Source organism: Athene cunicularia (assembly GCF_003259725.1).
Source record: "Athene cunicularia isolate RWA chromosome 4 unlocalized genomic scaffold, athCun1 chr4_part3, whole genome shotgun sequence".
Lineage (NCBI taxonomy): Eukaryota > Metazoa > Chordata > Aves > Strigiformes > Strigidae > Athene > Athene cunicularia.
The window spans coordinates 10,096,227-10,123,767 of NW_020799100.1; the positions used below are offsets into that span (position 1 = coordinate 10,096,227).

Sequence of the window (27,541 nt, forward strand, 5' to 3'; positions counted from 1 at the left end):
ATAAGTTTAACAAAAAGGAAAATAGTGGACGCTGTGGAAGGGAGATGGTTGTGGGATCTGCAGAGCATCTCTGGGACCAGTGGCCTGTGGTGTGGCCAGGTGATGCGTGACTGCTGCAGTTGCAAGGGGGCTGTGCTGAGGCTGGTGCCAGCTGATGGGGAGTCCCCAGTCCCCAGCAGCTCCCCAGTGGGGATGCTGTGCTGGCAGGGCTGCACACCAGGCAGCTCAGCCTGCTTTGCTGGGCACCATGTTGGATGGGGAGTAGCACTCGCTATACATGGGGCTTGTGAAAGAGGAACCCAAAGCATCAAACAGCTTTTCTGTTCATTCCTAAATTGAAGGAATTTGCATCCCAGGAAAGGCTGCTGTGCATGGAAAAAAACCCTCAAGTTTACAGCTTGCATGGAGGTGGAGAGCTGGCTTACCTGGTGCCATACAGCTATACGAATGCAGGCCCTTGCACATCTCCTGGGCCATGCCCGGAGCTGCCGGCAGTGAGCCGGTGGGACGGGGGAGCAGAGCTGCAGCAGCAGCAGGTTGTGCTGGTGGCCTCTCCCCAACTCCGTACTTCAGCTCTTTTCTTGGGCAAATGGCTGCTGTGATTTGTACCTCTTTGTGTCCCCTGCAAACCAGTGCTGGGAACATTCGGGCCCTCTGGCGTGGCAGTGAGCCACGTGGTTACTGACACCAGGGGAGCATTTTGGGAGTCCCAGGCTGGTTGATTGGTTTGAATTCTGTGGTGAATATGACTAATAATCCATGACCTGGCTGTGATTATAGATGAAAGAAAGCTGATGAAGAGACCCTGCAGTGGCACAGAAAGGAATTAGACATTGTCTAAAGTCAGGGCAGTACCGGAGCATTTGGATTTCACATCTGAGATTCACGGGTGAATAATTCAGCACTTGAAAAAATGCTTCAGCCGCAGTGTGACATCTCCACATCTTCTTTCAGTGATATCCAAGACTTTAACTAAACATTGCTTCCCAGGGAGTTGGGGCAGCTGTCCAGATATTTTTCCTCTTAAATATCAACATTCCAGATTGTTACCTGGATACGAATGGAAATTTGGACTGATATCTTAGGAGCTGCAGTCTCTCTTAATGCAGGATTTTTGCCTTCAGAAATCGCCTTCAGCAATTGGCGGAACCTAAAATCTTTCCAAGTGAAAATTAAGAGACGTAGCTTTATATTTAATTGATGCTTTCGTCTAATCGGGTGAACTGCTAAGGCATGCAGAGTTGTGGATGGGGTTGTTTGGGAATTTTAAATAAATGAACCAGTTCTCAAAGGAAAATGTTGGCAGATTTATTAAATGTGAATAGGAAAGTGAAGGAAAAGTAGAATGCCTATAAAACGGCCTTGTAAAATGGCTTGCTGTTTTATAAATGCAGGATCCCTATAAACTAAACCAGCCACTGTATTTTAAAACTAAATACAGTGCTATTAAATCTCTGCATTTGAATGGTAAGGGATAACCATCCGGAAATGTAAGTGTTAAAGTGTTCATACAACCTTAACTCTGCTCCTTCCAGCCTATACATTAGAATAAGTCTTTAAATAAGTGATCACATATTATTCCTCAAATAATTCATCCTTTTTCTGAATTATTAGCTAAAAATGGATGGTATCTTATAATTGACATCAATTCATACTCCTTATCGGGCTCAAGAAATTCTTTTCTCGCTGTGATAAATGTTTTGATCATTTGCTTTTCCTACCTACCCTTATTCCCTTTTTAGTCAGAAGCATCCAGTCCTTCAGATGAACATCATGGGATGAGACTGTGAAGCTATTTCACCCATAAAATTTGGTCCAGCTGTGTCAGCTATAGGAAACTACTCACTCTACTATGAAAATATACATGTCAGTAGGTACTGTATACTTTCTATAAGTGTAAGTCATTTTTAGATTTGCCTTGCCTGGCAGACCCAACACACCGAGGTGGTCTCTGGGAAAAAATTATGATGATAATGTATTTAAGAGCTGCTACCCGGTTGTGTAATTAAAGGTTTTGAAAGCAAAAGCAAATGAACAGAAGTTACCCCAGCTTTGTACTCCAGAGCTAAAAGCACAGGCTTTCCTTTCCCAGCACAAGGAATATGCAGGAATTACATGAAGTTGAAAGTTTAAAAAGGAAATCATATGGAAGAGCCCATCTGCTACCAATACAGTCATTTATATGTATATAAAAAGGAAAGATACTTATAAAACTTCAAGTTGTTCATGAATATTCAAACGATCTGGCTAGGAACATGGATTTAATGGCTATGGGATTTTTGTCTTCCACATCCATGAGGAATGTCACCCTTTTTTTGGGGGGGGTCTCTCACTTTTGCCTCTTTTCTAGCAATCTGCTTTCTTCAGTTTCTGAAAGCTGATGACAGCCCCCATTTTAACATTTTATCATCAATGCAGCGAAAATATGGGAGGAATGAGCCCTTCCTCCCATTGCTCTAGCTTAATTTCTTCCTGTGCCTAAGCCAAGCACTCAGTTGTTTGGTCTTACTATCTCTGCTTTTATGAAAATTATGTATACTTTAGAAATTAACACTTTTTATCCGGAGTCCATGTTGGCTAATTGCTAATAAGAGACAAACAAGCTTTACTAAGATTTCTTTCTTCCTATAAAATTTCTAATTTGAAGATATTAGAAAAGAGAAATGTTTACCCCACTAGGGTTACTGCAAATATCCTGATGAGCTTTCATATCCAGCACCAGCCAGCTTAATTGCCCTCCTTAGTCCAAACTTTAATATATTATAAATTTGTACGGATAAAAAATCCCTCTTTTCTTTCTTCTTTTTTTAAACCTGGTGGTTAACAGGGATGAGAAGAGAGTATTTCTGATAGGGAACTTTAAGAAATCAAGACAAGAGGTAATCGTAAAGTTTAGGACTGAGTCTTTTCTTCAGCATACCTCTGTGAAATCCATTTCCTCGTGCTGTTCTGGCTCCATATTAATCCGTATCTTTAAACAAAATTTTACACACCCTTTGCTGAGTTATTTAATAATATTCAGTGTGCAAGGGACTGTGAAACATCCCCTTTCTTAGTAAGCTTCAGTAATATTAATGCACTTGAGCTTGGTCTCTCATACTTCCTTATTAGGTTCATAGGAAGAGTTTGCTAAGCTTTTAAGATATTGTCTTGTAGACCTATCCGTAAATACAGCAGCAGAAGGAGAATTTTGGTAATAACTTCATTTAAATGAAGCAATTCTGCCCATCAAGAAATCTCCATCCCAAACTATTCCTTAATGGCTTTTGTTATTTTAGACTAGACTTGATACATAATTAGCTCTGGAGAGGTCCTCGTGTTTTTGTAAGGTTAATACCACAGTATTGCACTGAATTTTCAACCTTTGCAGATTTATGAGAGTTGGGGTTTTTAATCATTCCAGCCTAATTTTCTTAGAAGTGCAGGCCCTTAACATTTCTGATTTATCTTAACTTTATATCCGGAGATTGAGTGAAAACTACATGTTTGGAATACAGTTGCTTTTAAGGAGGAAAGGCAAAAAGCAACATTATGCGCTGGCTTTGGGCATCTTTTCTTCTTCTACCTGTCATAGCTGGCACGTTGGCAGACAGAGCATGGGGCAGTGGCAGCAGTGGGGACCCTGCTTGCTAATATTAACCCCATTGAGGCAATCCCACATGCTAGCACAGCAATGCTAGCTCTTCTTGACAAAGCAAAAATGTAAATTCTCAACTCATCTGTAAGGAAAAATGCCTCTATTGCTCTCTTCCCATTCAGTTTGGCCCAAGACTTTGCTATGGTTTCTTAAATATTATTTTTGTAACTATCATGTAGTGCATTAAGAGCCCTCTTAATTTTATCAGCAGTTTGGCTGCCTGCTACGAATCCTGAGTGATCTGGAGTCACACACCCAACTCAGACACCATGTGGCCATCTGCCAGCATGACGGCCAATGCTGGGTGTTAATATCTATTGATGAAGTGAGTCTATAGGACAGAAAGTTGGTACTGTCTGACACCTGTATGCTTACTACAGCTCTCTTTGGTCCCTTCCAGTGGGAAGGAGTATCCCCTAAGTGCCATTAAAACATTTCAGAGCCCTTAGAATTCAGTTGTAAACCGACACAGATCTGCTTGTTTATCAGTCTTTGGATAAGTGGCAGTGTCTGCTTTCCCCTCCACTGAGGGATTGTTGAAGGACTTTCTCTCCTGGTTCTGGCTGAGGCAGGGTTTTACCTCTCACACCAGCTAAAACAGACAGAGGAGATCCTTTTTAAAGTTGTTCAAAAGTATATGTTTTCTCTCCCAAGTCAAACATCTGTTTTCCTTAGTATCTCTTATGAACAGGATTGACAAATTTTTTTAGCTTCTTATTGGCTCACCTAGTATTTATTTCAGACGATAAGTTTATTTGCTTTACTAATTTGTGCAACAGTCTACTTAACTCTAATTTCCAGTATTCAGTGAAGTTTTGGGACCACTCAGCCAGTTTTTGACCCCAGGGTTGGAAGGGCTTCAATCCCAGGCTACTCTGTTTTGACTTTTTATTTGATTTTCAGTATATTGCTGGTGGTGGTGGTTTGTGTTCTTATGATTTGTTAACAGGCCTTGTTAATGAGCTATTCACTCTCCTCACGGCCTTGCCAGCCTCCCATAACAATTTATTGATTTGCTTTTAGATACTCCTGAAAAATCTTTGTATATATCTTGTTCAGAGAGGCATCATAGGGTAGATGAGTGCTGTTCCTGAGTTTTGTTTATATTTGAGTTACCTGCTACTGAAGTCAGGTCTGCTAGAAAATAATGAGACCTGCTGATTTATAACCCTCATGGAGCTATATAGAGTGTATCAAGTCCTAAAACATGTGTTTGTGCTGTGGAGAAGTGGTATCAGGATTCTTCCTCTTTTAGATATATTCAGGTCTTGCTCTTCCAACAAATACCCCCTTTTCCTCTGTTCCTTATAGTCCTGATGTATCAAGAGCTAACTTTGGGAAATCCCCAGAATCCTCTCTTGTCTTCCCCTCATCCCACCTCAGACCAAGATAACTTCCGCTTCTCTAAATATGTTGGTAATCCTAATAAGCTGTGAAAAGAAGGAGCTAACCTCTGCTGGATAGCTGCTGCTGTTAATTTTCTTCTAAGGTGACCTTTGGTCAGAGTTGCCCAGAAGTCCTCATCCAGCAGCCTGCCTCCTAAGACAGAAAGGATGTATTTAGCTCATGAAATTACAAGCCTGTCCTGGGGAGCAAGGTGGCAGCTGTACCTGTCACAGTATTTCATCACTGAGTTTTTTAATAGGCTTGTACCAATGACTTAATACTGGGTCTGTCTGTTGTCAATTGTAAAACCGTCTTTCTTTGGATAAGGTTATTCATCTTTTTTTAAAAATTATCGGAAATGTTTTTACTTTAGGCCATCACAGCTAAACCAAAGTTTGTATTTTTAATTTTCAGGAGATGAAAATCTATCCCTCAGCTTGCCAGTGCTTTTCACTGTGCAGCTTGTGACAATAATTATTGCTTAATTTCCTTCCCCTTTTATAAAATGAGAGAGGATGACAAAAAAGAAACCCAGTGACTCTTCTTAATAGTCCTCCCTTGCTTTTGGTAGCCAGGAATCCTCTTTATGCTTCTTGACCCTAGAATCAGGTGTACTCACTGAAACCCTCATGAGTCTGCCTGGGTTCCTGCATTTCTTCACCCTCGTTATTCCCAGGATAATAGTTCCCTGGCAGCATGGTGTAAATTCATCCCATGTCTGGTGAAAAGGGTTATTTGTTTCTTCCTTAGCTGAGCCATCAACTTTCGAACAGGTTCTTGACTGCCATCTGGGGATGTGGCGTTGAGCTGTGCTTGTCCAAGGCCTGTGTCCATTGCTGTTGGACTCAGACCATCCTTTTTCCTCCCATTTTCTTGGTCACTCCATTCTCTGCCTTGCTACTTGGACTGTTTTTTTCCCCAAAAACTCCCCCTTTCCCCACTTACTGCCCCATCTCACACCCATTCTTTGCACACTGGCGGTGCAATGATTCTTCACTCTCTTTGCATTTTGGTACTCTCATCTTTTGGGTTTAGCAGCTTTGCTTCCCCTAATATGGTAAAGTATTATGCTGAAATACACCGTATTTCAGACATTCCCTCATGCGTTTCAGCTTCTCAAGGATTTTAATTGCCGCCTTTTTCCCTTTATGATATACTGCTGTTCTTGATGTGTAAGAATACATTTACAGAGAAAGCTCCTTCTGTATTTTACGTGTGCTTTGTCAGGAAGGCTATAATTTTGTTCACTTCCTTCCTTTTTCCTTAAAGTTGTTTGTGACAGGTCTTGAAACATTTGCACCTTATGTCCTCCCAGAGTAAGGTCAGAAACTGTCATTTATTTCAGAGTCGGCTCTAAAATAGTCAGCTCTTAATATCATATCTCGGGGTCTGCTGGAGTTGGGGCTCAGGCTCTGTGGTAATTGTTGCATCTGCTTTCAGCTGAGGAAAAAGTGGAGGCTTGCTATGAATATTAACAAGCCATCCATCCTTTACACCTTCTGGGAACACACTAGTTCTTAAATTGTTTCTTCTTTTCATGGTTTTTGTGTTCTCCATTTTCTCTGCAAGCTCTTTTTTTATCAACTTCATTTTTTTCCTCCAGCTTTATTCTTAATTGGAGACTTTTATCTGTATTTATACCTAGGTTGCCAAACCTATTCTCAATTAGCACTGACTCTGTCACACCTTACCTTCTTGAAGGGTTTTAGATATCTCACTACTGGGATTGACCCACAAAGGCCACCTTTATTTTCTCTTTCTCCTTCACTTGGCCTTTTCTCCCATGTCCTCTCCATCGTTGATAGGAAAAGCCCAGAGAACTGCTGAGAGATAGGATTTCCTCATGAGATTTTCCTGGGAAAATAACCTCGAAACCAGAACCCTGAAGTCCAACATCCCTTTTGTGGACCAGAGCAGTACTTCATGATGGGCAGAGTGGAAGGATGGTTTTGCACTTTACCTTTCCTTATGAACTTCACCTTTCCAACCCTGTCAGTTCTGGAAACCCCGTGTACTCTTTGTACTTTTTTCTTGCTGTGGTACCAGGCAAAATTCAGAGACCCTTGGCCTAAATAAAAATATAAATTCTTGGAAAGGTACTTCTAGAGACTTAGTTGGTAAAATACAGACCCACCTGCTGCCAAGTGAAAATTCTTATCACTTCACCCACCAGTTATCAAATTGTAGTGAAAAAATTAGGATCAAATGGAATCTCTGGAATAAAAGGGATTTGGGAATTTCAGAATCTTATAGGGAAACAGCATCCTTCAGGTCAGTGAATGATGAGCATCACTGCAGTGGCTCCTGGTGCATGGTGAGATCTCAGCCCCACCACACTTTCTCCATGGGAATTTATCTATCCTATGTCCTGCCCAGATTTTGTCAGGGCCGAAAGAAAAAAAAAAAAGAAAGCAAAAAAAAGCAACAAACAAAACAAGCCAAAAACCATTTGGATATTTTCCTCTGCAGAGGTCTCGATGCCCACTTCAGCACAGGAGGAGGCGTGTGATGTGATGGCCTTGCTTTGGAGAGGAGCTGTGCGCTCAGGGACGCAGCCTGCAGAGCAAGAGAGGCGGTTGTGGCTCTTCAGCAGAACGTTGTTTCTGTTTATGGCTCAGTCCTGGCAGTTGCCCCTGAACTCTGTTTTGTGCTTTTGCAGGAGAGTTAATGTAAGTCCTGCAAGGGCAGGAGATGTCGTTGTTAGGAAGAGCACAGCATGTTCAGCATCCATTCGTACCACGGAGAGAGCTGAATTCTTTTCTACTATTACTCCGCTGAATGTAAATATCTCAGAGACATTTACATGGTATTTCTTTTTAAGTATATAATGTTTTCATTCAAAAGTATCATAATTCTTAAAAGACCTGTCAAAGGCTCTGACATGTAATTAATTTCTCTAAAGCTCTTTTTTTGAAAGATACAACTGTATATAGAGAACACCTGCGCTTATTCACAACTCTGTAGGAAAAAAAGCCACATCTTCTTCTTCACTTTCTTCGCCCACTTCTCCATAAAAAGATTTTCCTTCACTTTGGATACTCCCTCTCCATCTACCCTCGTGATCTACAACAAATAAAATCACTTGGTATGTAAAAGCTATGTGTAAATAGGAACTGGCACACTGAGTTTTGTCTGGGTGCTAGTAACCTTTTGTTTATTCAGCTTTAAGCGAAAACACTCTTGCATCTTTAATTATGGAATAGCTCTCACTAACCTATAATATAGTCCATCTAATATATTCCCATATCTATAGGTGGGCTTTCAGTAAGTCTAGTAGGCTATTATACCAGTCTAGTATTTTTACCTGGTAGATTTTTTTTTTTCCTCTTCTGCTTGGGAGGAGTGTATCAAGCTTCAACAGTATAATGCTGGTGCCCAGGAAATATGAACAAGGAGATGTTCAGCCAACTGTGGATATATATATAAGTGGCCAAGCACTGGATTATGTGGCAGTCATGGCTGGCTGGCTGGCTTTATCCCTTCTAAGTGCTTCCAGGGCATTACTGCGACCATCACTGCTTCTGCTGGAAAACGTTATGAGCCAAATCACCGCTCCTTCCCGAGGAAGAGTCTGCAGAGTCCCATCAGCAGGAGGCAATCTCTCCAGCAGGTCCCTTGGCACAATTTCTCCTTGGGCAAGCATCTGGGCAGCCAGGGCTCTCAAGCTGGGGAGGCTGAAGGGCATGTCCACTCTCTGTGGCACCTCTAACAGCAGCAAAGTGAGGGACACTTTGTAAATATCTACTCAGCACAGCCGCATGCAATACTGAGGGGAAATGGACATTTTCTGTCTGAAGAAAGAAGCAAAGTAACTTGTGGCTTTCTTTGTAGAGGACAGGCATCAAGCAGATGCATTTTTCCATCATGGTTCTATAAATTGGTGGTGTTTCCCCTTTCACCTGTATAAAATTAATGTTAGGAGGAACATACTTAAATCCAAGCTGTGCAAAAAAGTGACAGTTTTAAGTGAACGTAAGGCCCATCATTTGTGACTGGAGATGAATGTGGGAACATGTCCAGATGTTTTAGCTTTCTAATTGGGGTGTTTCCTCCTCTGTTCTAGGTAAATAACTGGCACACCTCAATTTCATTTCCTATAGGGAGCATTGCTTGTGTTGCTGTTGCTTTGCATACCCTGTTGACTTTATAGGAGAAGAAATAATCTGGTTTTACTCCAAAGAACCGATGGAGGGATGTTCTACCAGGATATTGCCTCTAAATATTGCTAGGAGCAGGGGGAGCTAGTGAGGTATCAGCTGGGAAGTCGGCTTTCCTTCTCTGACCACAACTGCATCCACTCCAGCAGCACCAATGCCCATAAAACTTCTCAAATTTCATGTGGGCTTTTAAAACAGAACAAAAAAGTGCTTTGGGTTACTTAGCCATCTGGGCTGAGGACACCTGCTCACAAGGCAACGAGAGGTTTACAGTGGAGGGTCCATTTGAGGTGCTGCATTTGTATTCTTCCAGACTTGTGCACATGATCTGGATGGTAACAGCTTTTGTACAACCCTGTTAGCACAAGCAGTGGGAAAATTGACAGGAACCCTGAACAAGTGGAGAATTTTCTCAGCTGGGATACTGAGGGGTTTTTTGAGCACTTGCAGTCTTTCACCTGATGTGAGTCATAGAGCTGAAAAAGATTTATTTCTCCAGGTCACAAAGTCCTGGGTATTGCTATCACAGGCAACTGCATCCTGTCCTTCTGTCCATTAATTTGTCTGTCCCATGCTTAAAGCTAGTTGGATTATTTTTTAGCTCCACTGCTTGTTTTCTGGGACTTATTCCCTTTGATCTCCTTTCTTAGCCAGTATCTTTCTGTCATGCCAGCTGTGGTCTTAGCAGACCAATGCCCTAAATTACCTGGTGCAATCAAGAAAAGTCCTGAATTCTTCCCTATGACTGAACCCCCTGTGACCGTCCTTGAAGCACAGCCTGCCAAGATGTGCTCCTGCCCCCCCCCCTCCTCCAGAGACCTAGAGGTCATGTGACTCCACATCTTTGATCATCATCTTCTGCCCACCATCATCTTCCTCCATCCAGTCCAGCTCCAGTCAAGTTCATAAACTTCAAGCTGGTGACTGATTTTCCTCCTGTCGGTTCTTCATAATAGCATGACACCAGTCGAGTATCTCTTCAATGGCCTGACGCCGTCTGAAATCCATATTCTTTTCCTTTTATATTTCTGTCCGCAGATGGCTCTGTGTTCTGTGCTCTCCTGCTACTTGGTGTATTCTCTGACCATCACCTTTATACCCCAGACCTCTCAGTTTAGTTTTTCTTCCCAGGGACCCAGCTGTTCTTCTCCTCTTTGTTATTCCCAGTCTTTGGTTTCTTCTTGTTCTGCATCGCATCAAGCCCCTTTGTCAGCTTTTCTTTCTCAGTCACCAGTGTTTCTCCCTGTCCCTCTTGGGATCTGACCTTTCATGGTCACACCACTCCCAAAAGGTCCTCTTGTTCAGCAGGTCTCTGCAAACTTTAGATTGTCTGTCTCATTTGCACTTCATCTCTCTCTGACCGTATGTGAAGATGCCCTGTCTGAACTCTTCTCAGTTCTTTCCAGCTCATTTCTAGAGCTCAGCTCTGCCTCTGAGTTACTGTGGTCAAAACAAATAGCCATCCGCAGGCACACCCCATTTGTTCTTGCATTTCATTGTTTTCATTGTCTTCTCCAAGACAATGTCTTCATTGTATTCTGGATTGCATCCACTGGAAATATCTCCCCTGCGCACCCCTCCCCCTTATGCACACACATCCCAGAAAATAATAATAAGGGATTAAAAGTCCCACGGGTTTCCTCCCTTATAAACTCTATTTTTCTGCCTCCATTGGTTTGGCTGCCTGCTTGCCCATTGCTTACCTCCTCAGTCTGTTGCCCAAAAGAGCCCTCTCCTTGAAGGCTGACCGTTGAGTATCTGTCAGAGGTAAGGAATGGCAGAAGCCTCCCTCACATACCTGTTTGCAAACTGCAGTCAAACCACCAACTCCACAAACTAAAAGAGGAAGAAGGAAGCAGGCAGAGATGTGTGCACCCCATGCATGAGACCCTGCTCCTTCCTCCTCTGGTGGAAAGACCAGCGGTTAATAGGATGATGTCTTCTTTAAAATACTTGGGATCTTTCTTATGAGCTCGCTAGTGTTTTATGTCTACATTGTTATTTTCTCTCTAGAGATGTTTTGTGTGCTGAAAGTGACAAATTTATATTATGGGAGAATTATTGTTTCTGCTTTTATCCTATGTTTTATTCATTGCAAGCCATTAATTTAATATGGCTGTGATTATGTTACTGGTTGAAAACAGGCCACCTGTGGCATTTTGCACCAAATTGCTATAAACCAGTACACCCAGGTGAAAATCAGATCAGCAAAGCTATGCGGAGATGATGGTTGTGCTTCTGAGCTTACAACTGCGGGTTTCAGTTACCATCCTGAGAAAAGAAAGACTTGACTTGCAGGGTGAAGCTTTCTGCACCAACACTGGATCAGCTCTTCCCCCTCAGCCTGGTTCCTGTGGGTTAAACATTGAACAGTGAGGAAAAGTTCAGTAGTACCCTGATTTGGCTTATGTACTTAGATGGCTTGAAATGTTGCTATGTTCTTCTGTGAATGTAGGTATTATTAAATATTTGAATGATGGTCATACTCTCAAGTCCATTCTTGGACTGAGGCTGTGTTCCTGTAGAAAACATCTCCCATCCTTTGGAGGACACCATGTTCAAACCAAACAAAAGCAGGTCCATGTCATGCAGCGCAGAAACTGCCACATGCATTGCCACAGGAGCCAGCAGTGTCAACTGGGCTGAAAATAATTAGAGAAATTATTAGAATAAATTTCGGATGTAATCTCCAAATGCTGAAGCCCCTCAGCTACAGACAGTTGCAAGTGAGATGTGATGGCATGGCCTCTCCCCTTTTACTTTGTATCTGCTGGTGACCATGCATGGATAAGCCTCTATCAGAGCACCACCTCTGCACTTCAGAAAGACAATGGAGATCAGAATATAAAGAAACGTTAATTGTAACCTTCCGTATACTGAAGATGATGGTCCCATCATCCACACTGAGTTCACTGAAGTGAGCAACAGGTTCAGATCTGTAAACATGCATAGCCAAATGCTCTGTCCTCCAACCCTACCTGACCACAGCTAATAGAAATGGAAAGTCTTTGCACATATTTCTCCCATCTGGCAAACCATGAGGGTGTGCAAAACAAATCTGCCAGGTCACAAGCTATCAAAGCTCCTTACTCAACTTTTCCTTCTCCCAGAGCTTCCTCAGGCAGCAAACAGGCCCCTCCCCAGAAGTCATGCTGGCCCATGTGTGGGGCCAGTGGTGGTTCTCTGGTCTCCTGAGAAGCCTCTGCTTCTCCTGAGGCTTAAGACATTTTATTAATTTTTCATTAATAGATATTGTAAAAATGTATTAATATTTATATTGTGATAGGTTTAATAAGCAGGAGATATTATCAAGGAGACATGAAGTGTAGACTGTTACTGGAAAACACAGAGCAGCTTTCATACTTAGAAGTTAATCATCAAATTGCATGGCAATAACTCCCAACTATGCCTGATCTGTGCTTTGGTGTTTCAGGTTGCTTGTGTTACAACATGTCAGTGATGCTTCGGCTGGAGCTTTTCTCAATTGCAGTGGGAGCCTGGGGTGGTGGGGAAGGTGCAGGTGCTGGTGGGAGAGAGGGGTCTTACTGCAGCAAACCTACTTGCATTTTGAGAGCTCTGAAATATGGATTTGCATCAAAGTAGAACTCTCAGGGTTAGTTAAATATTCCTCTAAATATGCAAAGGAATTGAGTTACTGATGCTTGTTATTCTTATCTTACTTGGTGTCACAACATCATTAAGTTCAGGGAAGGTTTCACTTACTAAGACAGTTGTAAAGATTTCATGTTAATTAAGAGGACTCCACTGCAAATCCGAACATGAATGAAGTTTGGCTGCTGAGCCCAGGGCAGTGAATACTGTGGGAAGATCAAACATTGACAAATGTTGATTTAAAAAAACAAAAACCAAAAACCAAAAAACAAACAAAATGAAACAAGAGACCCACAAAAAACTCCGCCTAAATAATGTTTCAGTCTAGTACCTGTTTTGTGAGACAGGAAAAAGTTGAGTTCAAGTTGCCAGAAGGAAGAAGATGGCTTCTGACTTGAATTTACAATCAAAGGGTTGAAATTCTGTCCATGGGGAGCACTGCTGAGGGTTATCCTATGCCACATGTTCTTGGGGACTCAGCCACATCTCTCCGTTGCATGGTCTCCCTCTCCTTAGGCAGATGATCATTTTCATGTGGGGGGATCTTCAGCAGAGGAAGGGAGAAAATCTGGGCTTGATTCTGATCTTCTTTTGTTGCTTTGGAGAAGTACCATCAAGTCCAGTCAACCTCAACTAGTGCTCATACTACTGAGATGAAGCTTCACCTGAAGGGGATGGTTGCAGGTGATGGTAGGTGTCAGAAGACTGAGGCTTCCAAGGAAACTCTTGTGATGGAGTGAAGAATGAGACTAGAGATATTTTTTTCACCAAAAATCACTTTTGGGGGGAGTTTTTCATACTTGACAGTGCTTGGAAGACTAGAGCAGTAGCTGGTAGCTAAGGTAGGCAGTTATCATTTAGGATATATGCATTTCTCTTGCAACTCCAATGCAGAGTTGCTCTTGTCTGAATTGGGGCAATAGGACAAGAGGGAATGGCCTCGAGTTGCACCAGGAAATGTTTAGTCTGGATATTAGGAAGTATTTCTTTACAGAAGGGGTTGTTAGATGTTGGAATGGGCTGCCCAGGGCAGTGGTGGAGTCCCCATCCCTGGAGGGGCTTAAGAGTCGGGTTGACCCAGCACTGAGAGGTATGGTGTAGTTGAGAATGATCAGTGTTATGTTAATGGTTGGACTGGATGATCTTCAAGGTCTTTTTCAATTTAGATGATTCTTGATTCTGACTCCTCTCCTCTTTATGTCTCTGCTCACCCATCTGGAGATAGTAACAGATACCTGCCTTTGCAAAGCAGTTTTTGGTGATGTGAAGGGTGCTGCAGAGGTGCAGAGCACTGCTCTGCCTTCTAAAGATGGACTTTGAGAAAGAAAATGGTGATGTATAGCATTTTAACCTTGCCAAAATATATTGGACTTGGCTTTTGGAGTGGAAAAGTGAAAATACAATAGTCTAAATAAATAGCATTTGTCCTCTTAAGCAGGGTAAGGGCAGCATATGAGGTTGTGCAGGAGTTTTTTATTGTTGTTATTTTTTATTCACGGTTCCTTGAGCTGATTCTGGGAATTGTACTGACTGTGGTTATGTTTCTGGAAATGTGCAGGTTGGCCAGATGCAGTGGGGCATGGAGTGAACAGAAAGAGGTTAAATTGATGGATGACCAACAAGAGCAGGATTGTGCCTCAGAAGACCAAGAAACTATCCTGATTAATGGGGTGAAAGAAAATGGTAAGGAATTTAATTACCATACATAAGGGAGCAGTGACAAGTTGCAAGCCAACTTATTTTCCTAATTCCTTTAGTGTATTTAATTTTAGGGGCTTGCAGGTATGTCTGCAATGTGGAGCAGTAGGGTAAATGGGTGTTTTCTGCACAGATGTCACTCCAGCTATGAATCTGTACCTTTTTAGGGCTTAACAAATACTGCTTTTTCCCATGCATATGCATGGTTGGAAATGTTTATGTGCACATGCAGTTTGAATTACAGATTTTAGTTTGGTTTATTAGGGAAAAAAGTCATACAAGACTATGTAGCCTCTCTGTCTGTTGGGAATCTTTCCCTCTCTTAGCAGTTACTTATGAACCCACTAGCCAATCTCAGCAAAATTTGACTGAAGGATACTTAGTCCCTACAAACTGGGGAAAAACTAGAGATTGGGTAGAAAAAACAAACCCGCATTAGCAGCTGGGGAAAGGGAAGGTTGGACTTGCAAGCTCATCATTGCCTTTTCTGTCCGGCCCGTCAGCCAACACGTGGGATTCCCCAGCCTGTAACACTGCTTCTGTGTATGCACAGGTGCTGCTGGCCACCGTCGTGCTCCTGGGAGCCACTAAGTAATTCTGGCTTTCATCGGCATCAAGAAGGATCAGCCCCCTCCTGCAACCTGCCCAAAATACCTAACTTTGTCTGTATCTATTTAATCGATTCCATACTCACTTTCAAAAGCAGTAACTAATTAGGAGTAACAGTGCTCTGCTACCTGAAAACCTGATTGAAATAAATACGCCTCTGGAAATCTGACCCTATTAGATATCAAGGACATGGTCCTCTGACATCTTGTATGTTCAAATCCTTCTGTCATCTCAAAACAAGTCACATAGAGGCAAATGTTGTTCTTCTTCATTAACAAAATCCTGGAGCAACTCCAGACATACAGGTACCTGTGAGGACCCTGCAATGTGTTCTGGTGGCAGGTGAAGTGTGTACTTGTGCTTGCCCCTATGATGTAATTTTAGAAGTATTTGTCAGCCCATCTCCTTCATGACCACACGTGGTAAAGTCACAGCTGCTGGAGGTGCAAGGAGATTTTCTAGCCATGGTCCCCTTGTCTAATCCAATAGGCAGTAAAATCAGTGCTTACCTGCTCAGTAAAGATGGGTGATTTCTAGAATCTGATACTGCTTCCATGAAATTCAATTAAACAGGGCTTTAAAAGCACTTTAATTAAACCTTGCTGTGTAGGAGTTGCTGCTGAATCCAAAGCAGTGAGCCAGCAAGTAGCTCTGATGCCACCATTTCCCTGTTGATGGCACTGGGGATGGAGCTGATGCTTTTTGCCTCCTCTCACCCTAACTATAAATGGTTGCTGGCAGCAGTGAACCCAGAGCAGCCCTTGGGCTGCTGGAGTGCCCAGTTAGGGACTGGCCTCCCTTTGAAGCTGATTGACAGCGGGATGGTTCAGTATTTTTCTGCTCAGGTTCCCCACATGCTTTTGGATGGCTGTTGAGTTAAACTGGGAAGTGGTTTTGCTTCTCCAGCATTTTCTTTTTTAGCTGTAGTCTTTTGGAGTATTGTTTACTTTAGAGGATCAGTTGATCATGTGCCCAATTTTAGGATGAAAAGCCCTAGAAAATCAAGTTTTGGCATTTGTATTTGTATTTTCAAATCAAGTTTTAGCATTTATATACTTGTGTAGTTTACTTACACAAATATAAACCTAAAGAAACACCCAGAGACAGTTTAGTTTATATAATAGCATCTCTGAGTATTGAATGCAACATTTGAGATTGAAGTTCAGCTTTCTACCTCCCCCTTTTTTGAATCTTACAGCATTCACAGACTTTCTTCTTTTATCCTCAAATTTTCCTTGCTTCCTGTCAGCTCCAAGCTGATTTTTAATTTTATTTTACTTCTGAAGTGGAACTGCACTAGTTAATTTGTTTTGGTGCTTAAGGAAAAAGATACCACCTCTGCATTTCTGATCTAAAAACTGGTGGGAGGGACTCAAAAATCATCTATTTTTTTAACCCTTTTTGAGGGAAGGGAAGCAGCACAGATTTCAAACAAGTCAGTCTGGTCTTTTCCAAGCCACACATGTTGAGGATGTTTACAGGCATTGCATTGCACTTCTGGTTTGATTTGTATAGTGTCTGGAAAATTGTTTAAAGTCCTTAGAGCACGGCAAGGCTCTGACTGCAGCTTGCTTGTACTGGCTTAAGACTTTACCAGTGGTTCTGTCCCTAAGGCCCCTGTAGCACAAAACTGCGAGGAGATTTTGGGATGAGATTAGGGGGGTTTTGACCTTGTCTAAGTGTTATGCAGGCAGCCCTCCATCTCACCCCACTCCTTTTCATATTGCCCACCTGCAGGTGGGAGCCCTGCTCTGCTTGGCAACACCAGTGGGGCGGCACAGGGGGTGTCTCGTCCTGCCGGTGGTACATGTGCCTCCGTGAGCCTTCCCTTACCAGCTGGTGTCAGTTGGCATAGGTGCCGGAGGAGGCTTGCTTTTCTAATGTTTTGAATAAAAACACTTGTCACAGAGGGTCGTAGCATCTGTGTGGGTGCCAGATCCCTTCGAATGCCCCATTTCTTGCAACAGCCTGGTGCTCCATTTGCGTTTTAAAGTGCTTGTCCCACCTCAGAAAGTCTGTGCTGCTTCTGCTCTCACCCCTGCAGCCTTCAGTGGAGCCACTGAAAAGGTAAGACGTGAGCCACTACAAAAGCACCAGGCACAGCTCTGAGTAGGCAGAGGTCTCCGGCTGGTGTGAATGCACACATCGGTATATATATTTTTAATACAGAGATATCAGAGCATGTTTGTGGATGAAAAGACACTGTATTTAAATTTCAAGAGTCATATTATCCGTTGAGCCACAAGTCAGATAAAAGTATATTCATAACTTTATTCTGCCATAAAAGAATGCAATGAGATAAAAATTAAAAATCCTTAGGTTCAAAAAAAATTCTTTACATTATTAAAAAGGGATTTTTAGAGATTAGGGAAGAATGGCAAAACCTGCAATAATTCCAACAATAATTGCTTTAAACTCTGTGTTACCTTCTACTTTCTCTTGGCATGGACAGTGACAAAAAAATACTACTGTGTTTTTAAAAATAGCTGTAACTTTCTGACTCTCAAGTAGTAATGCAGTTCAGGTATGTTTAAGCTGCAGACACCGCAGGGGGGATGCTTTGTTTCTTTAAGAATCTTATTTTTCCATTAATTTTTTCAATGTTAATGGGAACATTTTTATTAGGCTTGTTTTGTTTTTTAATAACCTTGTCAGATTTGAAAGGCAGTATCCAGGTAACGGTATGTATATGAGGAGGAAAGAACGGATGGGTTTGGTTTTTTAAATGTAGTCTTGTATCTCTTCCAGCTGGCTGCAGGGGGGAGAGTGTTTACCTCTCCCTTCCTTGCACATCACCACATTAATTAGATCCCTAAGGGAAGGATCACGCTCTTGCAAGAAGGGCATCTGCCACTTCCTAAAGGAGTGGTTGGGAAAAGTTGCCACCAAGCCCTAGGGAGAAGGGGAGTAGGGTGGTGAGCCTGAGCAGAACTGCAAGGGTTGTAAACCCTCTCTTTCTTTCTTTTCTCCCTCCCTTTTCCTTTACTCCGCCCAGAATCGCACGCCCTGGATGGCGATGAGAGGCCTTGCACCGCCGCTGAGGCCGCAGTCACATTCTCAGCCTTGACGACAGCTCAGAAGGAAAACCACGCGTGCCACCGGGCACTGCCTCCCCTGACTTCAAAGAAGCCCTGTTTGCTGAGCCCCCCGTCGCCTCTGAGGCTCACGGATGTACCCGAGCACGCCTCGGATGACTCCTCTGCCCACGCCATCTCCCTCACGTCCTGCGTGACAAAGGGCATGAGCTCCTGGTCGCTGCCGGGCGACTGCGAGAAGGCTCCCTTCACCATGATGGAGCCTGGAGGCATGTCGGCATTGACAGGAGACTGCTTGATGCAGCCAAGCCGGACCTGTCTGGGCTGCTTTATTGAATCAAAGGACGGCATTGATGCAGAGCCGGGAATAAGCTTGAAAGTGGGGGATATAAATAGGGATTATGACACCTGTTCGGTCTCTGATATAGGGATTCACTGCATGAGCACAGGAGAAACCATGAGATATGGGGATCAACTGCTTTCAGACCAGCTTTTAAGCTTCCCTATGCATAAATCGAGGGCAGCAGACAAAAGAGATGCAGAAAAATCTGACAGTGATTCAGAGGACCCCACTCAGAAAAATTATTACGAGGGATTACTATTAGACAAATGCAATGGTGAGGAACCTTTACTAACAAATCCCAACCAGGAATGGGGCTATTTTGAATCTTTCATTAGTGAAAGTAAAATCGAGCTGCTTGACCTCTGCTCCAAAAATGAGCTTTCTGTAAATCTGTTTTCTGAGGAAGACGTGGATAATTACATGTTCGATGATGACGATTCCACCTTGGGAAGTGATGTCTGCTCCCTAAAGATTAGATATGAATCTTTTCAGGACAACGTGCGGGAGAAGACCACCACCCTACAAGAGGATGCCCAGTTCAACTTCTTCCCCAGCGTGTTTGGGAACTGCACCAAAAGGGACAGCAGGAGCACCCTAAAAAGGGGGCCCAGCGGTACCACCGACCCTTCTCAATTCAAATCTGAGGAAGGCATCATCTGGGGGGAGGAGGAGGAGGATGGTGAGGAAGAGGATGGTGAGGAGGAGGAGAAAGCTGCCTTAAATAAATCTTGCAACAGCACGGAGATGGTGCAGTACGTGGGCTCCAAGAGGAGCCACTTCTTGGACTCGGTGAATTCCACAGAGGATTCTGGGGAGTTCAGCGATGACAGCACTTGCACAGAATCCTCCTACGATGTGCTGCGGGATATCAAGGACTGCAGCCGGTACCTGTCCCGGGACCACTCTGGCTCCTTCATTCAGCAAAACTACGGGTTGCGGGCAAAGAGGAAAGTGCGATACAGTGATGATTACCTGTACGATGTGGACTCCATCGAGAACGAGAAGATCCTGGACAAGAAGGAGTGGCTCCCAGATGGGCCCAAGGAAGAGGATGATGATGAGTGGTGCCCCAAGAAACGGCGAAAAGTCTCTCGCAAGGAGCCCCCCGTTATCATCAAGTACATCATTATTAACAGGTTTAAAGGGGAGAAACATATGCTGGTGAAGCTCAGCAAAGTGGATGCCAATGAGACAACTGTTACCCTAAACGAGGAGCTGCTCAGCAAATACAAGAAGCTGGCCCCACTGAAGGGCTTCTGGCAAGAGAGGCAGCAGAGCCGGCTGGATTTGCTCAGATCGTCTCTCTACCACAAGCAGAATTTCTATCTTAACGGCTCAGATGCTTCATTCCTCCCTCACCCACGGAAGCGAAAATGCAAGCTAGCAAACAGGCACCGGATTCAAAGAATTAAAGCCATCGAGCAATCAGTGAACAAGCTGGGCTCTTGCTCCTCTGATCACAAGCAGCCTTGCAGCAGTAAAGAAGATACGGGCCTGAAAGGGCTGCCGGCATTAGCCATCGCCACCCCCAGCTGTGCCAACGGATTACATGTACATGACATCACGGGCATTGCTGCCGTGAAATGCAAATCGCAGGAGCGGGAGCACAAGGGGACAGAGAGGAAAGTGCTCCGCAGAATCAAATTCAAAAGTGAAGCCAGGTTGAAGTGCAAGAAGATCAAAGCTGCTACCAGTACGGTGGAGGGCTCCCCAGCGCTGGAAAACCAGGACTCTGCAGCGCGTCTGAAGGACGAAAACGTTCCTTGTGCTTCAGACAGCTCCCATCTCCCGGAGTGCCACGAGGATAAAGTTGCTAAAAATTCTCCTTTCCTACCATCCACCTCCTCTTCAGACAAGCCTCTGCCATCTGCTAATATCACCACCAATGTACCCCTGATCCCCGGAGGGTATCTGCAGACGTTGTTAGATGCTTCTGATTTGTCAAGCAACACCGGTATCTCATACTTCGCCCAGCATCCCTCCGAGCAGCAGCAGCACCCGCTCCCCAGCATCATCCCAGCAGAAAAGCCCTTCCCAGCTCTGCAGCCAGCGCAGAGCTGCGTGCTCTCCCCGCCTTCTGAGTCAGAGTTACAGCAGTCACCTGGCCACTTGGAGATGGAGCAGAGCAGCTTCGGTAGCATGTGGCCAGCCAGCAAGGCTGCTGGCAGCAACCGCCAGGACTTCCCCGGCGACGTGCGGGAGGCAGCCGGGCTGCCGAGCGAGTTCAGCGGCGGTGCTGTGGGTGCAGACGGCCTCCCCGCCTCTGGATACACTCAAGTCAATCTGAATAGCAGCAAATTGCTATACCAAAAAAATTACATGCCGGATAGCCAACAAGTGCAGTCTGATGATTCTTATCAGTCATGTCATTTTAATAATGGAGAGGGGCGCTTTCATTTCCAACGAGGTACACTAAGTACAGATGATGGCAGGCTCATTAGTTTTGATTCAGTGGGTTCATTGTCAGTTAGTTCTAGCAATTACAGTTCTTTAAGTTTAAAGTCTTGTGAAAAGGACGGCGAGGATGATATTAATGATGATTTCTTGGCCCACTGCAGTCCCAAGCTAGTGATCCAGCAGAGCATAGATGAAATCACTCCTTTGAAGGAGTCCACGGACCTTTTAGATATTTCCAACTTCACGCCTGATAAGTTCCGCCAGTCATCGCTTTCAGAGATGTCCCCTCCGGACACTCCCAACCTGTCCCCACAGATAGCTGGCTCCGACACCAAGCCTCTGGGTACACTGAAGGGCTTTCAGGAGAGCCCTCAGGCTGCCCTCAACAGCTCTGAGAAGGTCAAATGGAACTGTGGGGTCCTGCAGACCGAGGAGCAGGCAGATAATGGGTTTGCTTTAAATAATCACCAGTTCCAGTTCCATATGTTCAACGATGAAGATTCTGTCAGCCTTCTCGAAAAGAGTCCATGCTTGTCAACATTTAATGAGCCATCTGGTCAAATTAGCACCAATAGCAAAGTGTCAAAATCGAAGAGGAAAAGTTCATCCAACAAGAATGTGGGTACAAACCAAAGCTCTTCCCAGAAAGCCACCCGGAAAAAATCACCCAAAACTAACAAAGGAACCGATAAGCCGCAAGGGAAAAACTCCAGGCAGGCACCCAAATCAACCAGGAAAGGGAAGAATGCAGCAGGAGTCAACAACGAGAAGGCTCCAGCCGTTGGCAGCAGGGCAGTCAACCAGCTGAGCAATGTGGCCACCACCACCAAGGGCCTTGCCGAGAGCGCTCAGCATTGCAGCCCGGCCGGAGTGAAGCTGGGCAAGCACAATGGGCTTTCCGGAGAGTGGGCGCTGGGAAAAGAGGGGGGCACGGGCTGGTCGGAAGCTAGCCTGGGCAACGCCACCAGCCTTCTGGACGATGATCAGAGGGAGTTTGAGGAACCTTCCAACATCCTGTCCAACATCGCGTCGGGAATGGCGGATGTCCAGAGGTTTATGATGGCCTCCATTGAGCCCTTGTGGGGGCCTGTTGGCCACAACAGCGTTCCAGACATATTCCGGTCACCGGAGTCCAACAGCCTAAAACTGAAAACTCTTAAAATTTTGGCAGGGACATCCCAAGAGTCGAAAAAGAAGGCGAATGGTGGCTCGCCGGGAGCGGCAAAGAACCACAAGTCGAACAACAAGGGCTCAAGCAAAAATGGCAAAGCTGCAACCTGCGATCCCGGTCGCCCTAACTGCTCAACCGGGTACACCACGGACCTTCACGCTCCCTTTTTTGATAAAAACTATAGTAACCTGAGCACTTTAGGCAATAACGGACCTACCCATAAAAAACTCTATCGTCATAAATCCAGTTCAAAATCACTGAGGGATGAGAACTGTAAAATTAAGCGAACGGACCGCGAACAGCCCCACAAGGACACCCCTGTGACAGCTGCTTTTGAGAAACTGAGGTAATGCTGCACCAAACTGGCTGGAATGCCCCTTAACCTCCCTCCCACCTGCTAAGCCCGCTGTTCCTCAGTTTTTCCTTCCTGAAAGCAAAAGTTGCATGAAAAAAAGACATTCCCCTTTTACAGTTTTGGTTGGTTTTGGTTTTGGGGTTGGTTTTTTTCTTTATTTGTTTTTTTTTTAAATGCATGAAAATACTTATTACTTGCAAGCTACCTAAAAGAATGACCAATTATCTGGCTTGGCTGGGGTTAAAAAAACTAACAAGGCTACTCTTTTCTGCTGTTTGGCTTCTTCAGTTTTTAATTACTTATTTATTGGGGCAAAAAAACAAAACAAAACATGATTACATGCTCTTTTTAATGATTTTGATGAGGAAAGACTTTTTTTTTTGGAACATTTTGTAAAAAATAAACCACAAAAAAAAAGGTTATGCATCCGAAAGCCAAGATCTCGAAACCTAAAAGGCTATTTACTTTGCAAATGAGAACTCGTTCCTAATTGAGCTTCACGTGGCAATTTTGAGTGCTTTCTGGCCCCCTCTGCTGTTTTATCTCCTAACCTGCATCATCTAAAGCTGCATCTTCTGTACCCACCCGCCTTTAGCGCGTACGCTCCGTCGTGGTGACTCCAGACGAGCTAACTAAGATGGCATCAAATGTTTGATTTTTTCCTGCAGGGAATCAGACTCCATTCTTCTTAAAGCAGAAACAACATTTTTGGGTTTTCCTGTATTTGAAGAAGAGACTTTTTTTTTTTTTTTTTTTTTTTTTTTTTGGTTGGGGTTTTTTTCCCGTCGGTTCCTTTTCAAAATCTGCCTTGTGGTATGTTGAAATGTAAGTGCTGAAATGAAGAGTTTGAAATTGTGGGAATTTTATTATTTGAAAGCAAACCTAATCTGGTATTCTCTGTGAAAGACTGTTTTAAAAGTCATACTGTTGTACAGTAGTTTATGCACTATTACCCACAACAACAAAAATTGTGCCAAACTATGAACAAGTGACTGTATTGTATATATTTTTACTTCTCTATCAACATTGGGTTGTGAGTGTTTTCTGCAGCTATGCCTTTTGGTTTTACTAGAAACATTCCAGTTGTTAAGTACTAACCACCCCCCTTTGAAAGCACCTGTAACTCACAATGAAAATGATATTGCTCACTTATACAACTTACCAAAAGTTTTATGGACATGACTAAAAGTGTGCCAAATTTACTTACCTCATTTCATGGATTCACCCTGTGGTTTAAAGCTCATAAAGGGAAAAAAAAAAAAAAGAAAAAACGAACTTTGAAACCAATGCTGGGAAATGGTAATGTCCTCTCTTTGAAACCATGAGCAGAAAAACTTATGGTGAAATGTTGAGTTTCATTATAGGAGAGAGTTGAAATGGTGGAGGAGTTCAGAAAACCACTGACGGTAAGTTTGCCAGGAACTCAAGTGTCTGCATCTAGAGACTACAGAACAGCTGCTTTTCAAGTGTCTGTTTTCTTAAAGCAAAACCTGTAGCTGAAGATCATTTGAAATGCAAAGTTACATTGCTAATTCTTTGTATCTCAGTTTTATATATTTTATAAGAACCTGGGATAAATTCTAAAATAGTTATAAAAACAGAACTAATACATTTCATACATTTATTGCTATTTACTTTTCCTTTGAGTAGTTTCTTAAACATTTTTGATGCAGAGCCTGTCAAAGGCGCTCTTCTATCATAGCTTTGGTGTTTCCTAAATGTCTAACCTTGCAATGCCAATATAGTTTGAACTTTCAAAAGCAAAGTCATTAGTTTTAAATACAACTCTGAACCTTTTCTTTGATTCAGTTCATAAGATAAGAAAAAAAACGGAGCTATTTGTGATCTCACTGATCAGGGCCGGATCATACATGACTGGACTTTATTAAGACAGCATTAAATATTGAATGCTAAATGTATTCTCAAAAGGCCTTATTTGTAACCCTACTCACCACACCCTCGCCCTCCTCGAGAATAACAAACCCAACAAATATCTATTTTCCTTGTGCAACTGAGAGCCTGTGCATTTTGCTGCTGATTTCTTATGAAATCTTGATATGCAAGAGCCCTGCTAACTGGGAGCTATTGGGAGCAGAGGGATGCGAGGCTTGGACATGTGGATGCAATAGAAAACAATGAGGAAGAGGAGCCTTAATAGCAGTTGGGCAGGTCACATTCTTGATGTGGTTGTGAGCATAGAGGTGGTGTTTCACAGAGGACAGGACTAGATTTGGGTTTCCTTACAAGTAGGGTTTTTTTCAGGCCAAGCGCAAGGCAAAACAGCAGAATTGTTTTAAGTTAATTTAGCAAATAAGCAGACTGAACGCTTAAAACTGAAGTGGAGTTGCAGAGTGTCAGTGTAGAATCAAAATGTTTTCAGCATTTGCAGATCTTGAGGTATAGTTTAGGCTCAGCTCTGCAGTCCCAGAGAGAACAGCACGGTAATTGCACTGCATTTATTTAACTGATGAAAGAAGGAACTCTGAAAAAATAGTAATTCTGAAAAGCGTCCTGTAAGTTCATTTATTCCATGAAAAAACGAAATGCTGGCATTGCCCTGAGTGAGTTGCTCCAGTGAGAGCAGTCCCTGGGTGCCCCATGGGTTGCAGTGTGTGGGAGTGGGGTGCAGCTTCCCACCCTGGCTCTAACTCCAGAAGGGAGATCCAGAAGACGCTCAGGATTTATCTGGGAGACAAGAGCTGTGCTAGGGCTCCATCCCTGGGCATTTGGCTTGCCTGCAGCCACTGTGCTCTCCCCTGCTTCCCCAGCAGCTGTCTTTTCTATTCGTAGGGTCATCAGATACTACAAGCTCCAGCCACTGCTGTGGTGTTGGCATATCCTGTTTTTTCAGCGTTCCTCCCCCATGCTGCAGGATGAGGGGCTGCCAGCTCCCTTCTTTCAGATGTTCAGGCTGCGGCTGCTATGGAGACAGGTCAGATCCAGGGCTGGGGTGTAGCACGGCCCTTCTTTTTGACCCAGAACCATCATTTGAAAGCACATTTTGACTGGCCTGCACTGTGCTCGTTATGCTTAATATTATGAATATGGGACTTGTAATAAAATACCTTGTACTGAACCAGATAGCAATATTTATTGCATTCGAGAAATGTGCAATAGGGCATGAAGATAAGGCATAAAACATATTGACTATTTTATTGTATGTTGGAAATCCATGAATACCCAGCTAGGTGTTTCAGGACAGTGTTAATCACAAATACCAGCTGCCTTGTTGAGCTCTCCTTCAGTCCTTCTGTCACTCCAATTTTGCTGCCATCTTCAGTGATCATCCCATGTCCTCCCCAAAAATCTCTGACCAGGGAGATGTTAAAGAGCCCACATCCCTCACAGTGTGGCACTGGCCCTTCTCTGTGTGTCTGAAAAAGTGATCTCTGCTGACTGACCCCAAAATTTAAAAATTGCCTTGAGCTCTCTTCCCTTCTGATCTTTTTAGAATTATAGAATGGTTTGGGTTGGAAGGGACCTTTAAAGATCATCAAGTCCAACCCCTGCTGCAATGAGCAGGGACATCTTCAACAAGATCAGGTTGCTCAGAGCTCTGTCCAACCTGTTTCCAGGGAGGGGCCATCTGCCATCTCTCTGGGCAACCTGTTCCAGTGTTTCACCACTACTCATAAAAAAATTCTCCCTTAAGTCCTTCTCTGCAGGGCTGCTCTCAATCCCTTCATTCCACAGCCTGTATTGATACCAGGGGTTGCCCTAACCCAAATGCAGGACCTTGCACTTGGTCTTGTTGAACCTCATGAGATTCACACTTCTCAAGCTTGTCCAGGTCCCTCTGGATGGCATCACATCCCTCAGGTGTGTCAACTGCACCACTCAGCTTGGCATTGTCTGCAAATTGGCTGAGGGGGGACTTGATCCCACTGTCTTTGTCATTGATGAAGATATTAAATAGTACTGGTCCCAGTACAGACCCCGAAGGGACACCACTCGCCACTGATCTCCATCTGGACATTGAGCCATTCATTGACCACTACCCACTGGATGTGACGATCCAACTATTTCCTCATCCACTGAACAGCCCATCCATCAAATCCATATCTCTCCAATTTAGAAGGAAGGATATTGTGGGGCACTACGTCAAAGACCTTACGGAAGTCCAGAGATGACATCTGTAGCTCTTCCCTTCTCTACTTGTATAGTCACTCCATCACAGAAGGCCACTAGGTTGGTCAGGCATGACTTGCCCTTGGTGAAGCCATGCTGGCTGCTTCAAATCACCTCCCTTTCCTCATGTGCCTTGGCACAGCTTCTAGGGGGATGTGTTCCATGATCTTCCCAATCACAGAGGTGAGGCTGGCAGGTTGGTGGTTCCCGGAGTCCTCCCTACGGGTGCAATGTTTCCCTTTTTCCAGTCACTGGGGACTTCACCTGACTGCCATGACTTTTCAAATGTCATGGAGAGTGGCTTGGCAAGTACATCAGCCAGTTCCTCAGGACTCTCGGATGAATCTTGTCAAGTCCCATAGACTTACATATGTTCAGATTCCTCAGGTGGTCACAAACCTGATCTTCTCTTACAGTGGGAGGGTCTTTGCTCCCCCAATCCCTGTTTTACGGTCCATCCCCTTGAGAGGTGTGGGAAGAGAGGTTGCCAGCGAAGACTGGGGAGAAAAAGTTGTTGAGTACCTCAGCCTTCTCCTCGGCCATTGTTACCAGTTTGCCAGTCTTGTTCATCGGGGAGGGGGGTATGCTTTCTTTGACCTTCCTTGTCTGGCTGACATACCTGTAGAACCCCTTCTTACTATTCTTTGCATCCCTTGCCAAGTTCAGCTCTAGCCGTGCCTTGGCCTTCCTGACCCTATCCCTACACAACCAGGCAGTGTTTCTGTACCCCTCCCAGGATACCTTTCCCTGCTGCCACTGTGTGCATTTCCTTCTTGCCCTTTAGTCTGACCAGCAGGTCTCGACTCAGCCATGCCGGTCTCTTGCCTTCCTTTCCTGATTTCTTACACCTGGGGATCGAGAGCTCTTGCACTCTATGGAAAGCATCCTTAAAAGATCTGCCAGCTCTGTTCCACTCCCTTGTCCCTGAGGGAAGTTTCACAGTTAGTTACCGACTAGCTGAACAGCTGGAAGCTTGCTTTCCTAAAATTCATCACCTGCCTATCGCTACCTCA

General features: G+C 44.0%; 1 protein-coding gene across 2 annotated transcripts in view; it reads left to right on the plus strand.

Annotated features, from left to right (window-relative positions):
• NEXMIF (neurite extension and migration factor) overlaps positions 1-24,218 on the plus strand; it is a 58,291-nt gene extending 34,073 nt beyond the window's left edge. For both annotated transcript variants that reach the window (XM_026848726.1, XM_026848727.1), the window contains exons 3-5: positions 14,351-14,475; positions 18,095-22,391; positions 23,069-24,218. In XM_026848726.1, coding sequence (XP_026704527.1) covers positions 14,400-14,475; positions 18,095-22,391; positions 23,069-23,222 — 4,527 coding nt within the window. In that variant the 5' untranslated portion in view covers positions 14,351-14,399 and the 3' untranslated portion in view covers positions 23,223-24,218. The remainder of the gene's footprint in view (positions 1-14,350; positions 14,476-18,094; positions 22,392-23,068) is intronic.
• The last annotated feature ends 3,323 nt before the right edge of the window (positions 24,219-27,541 follow it).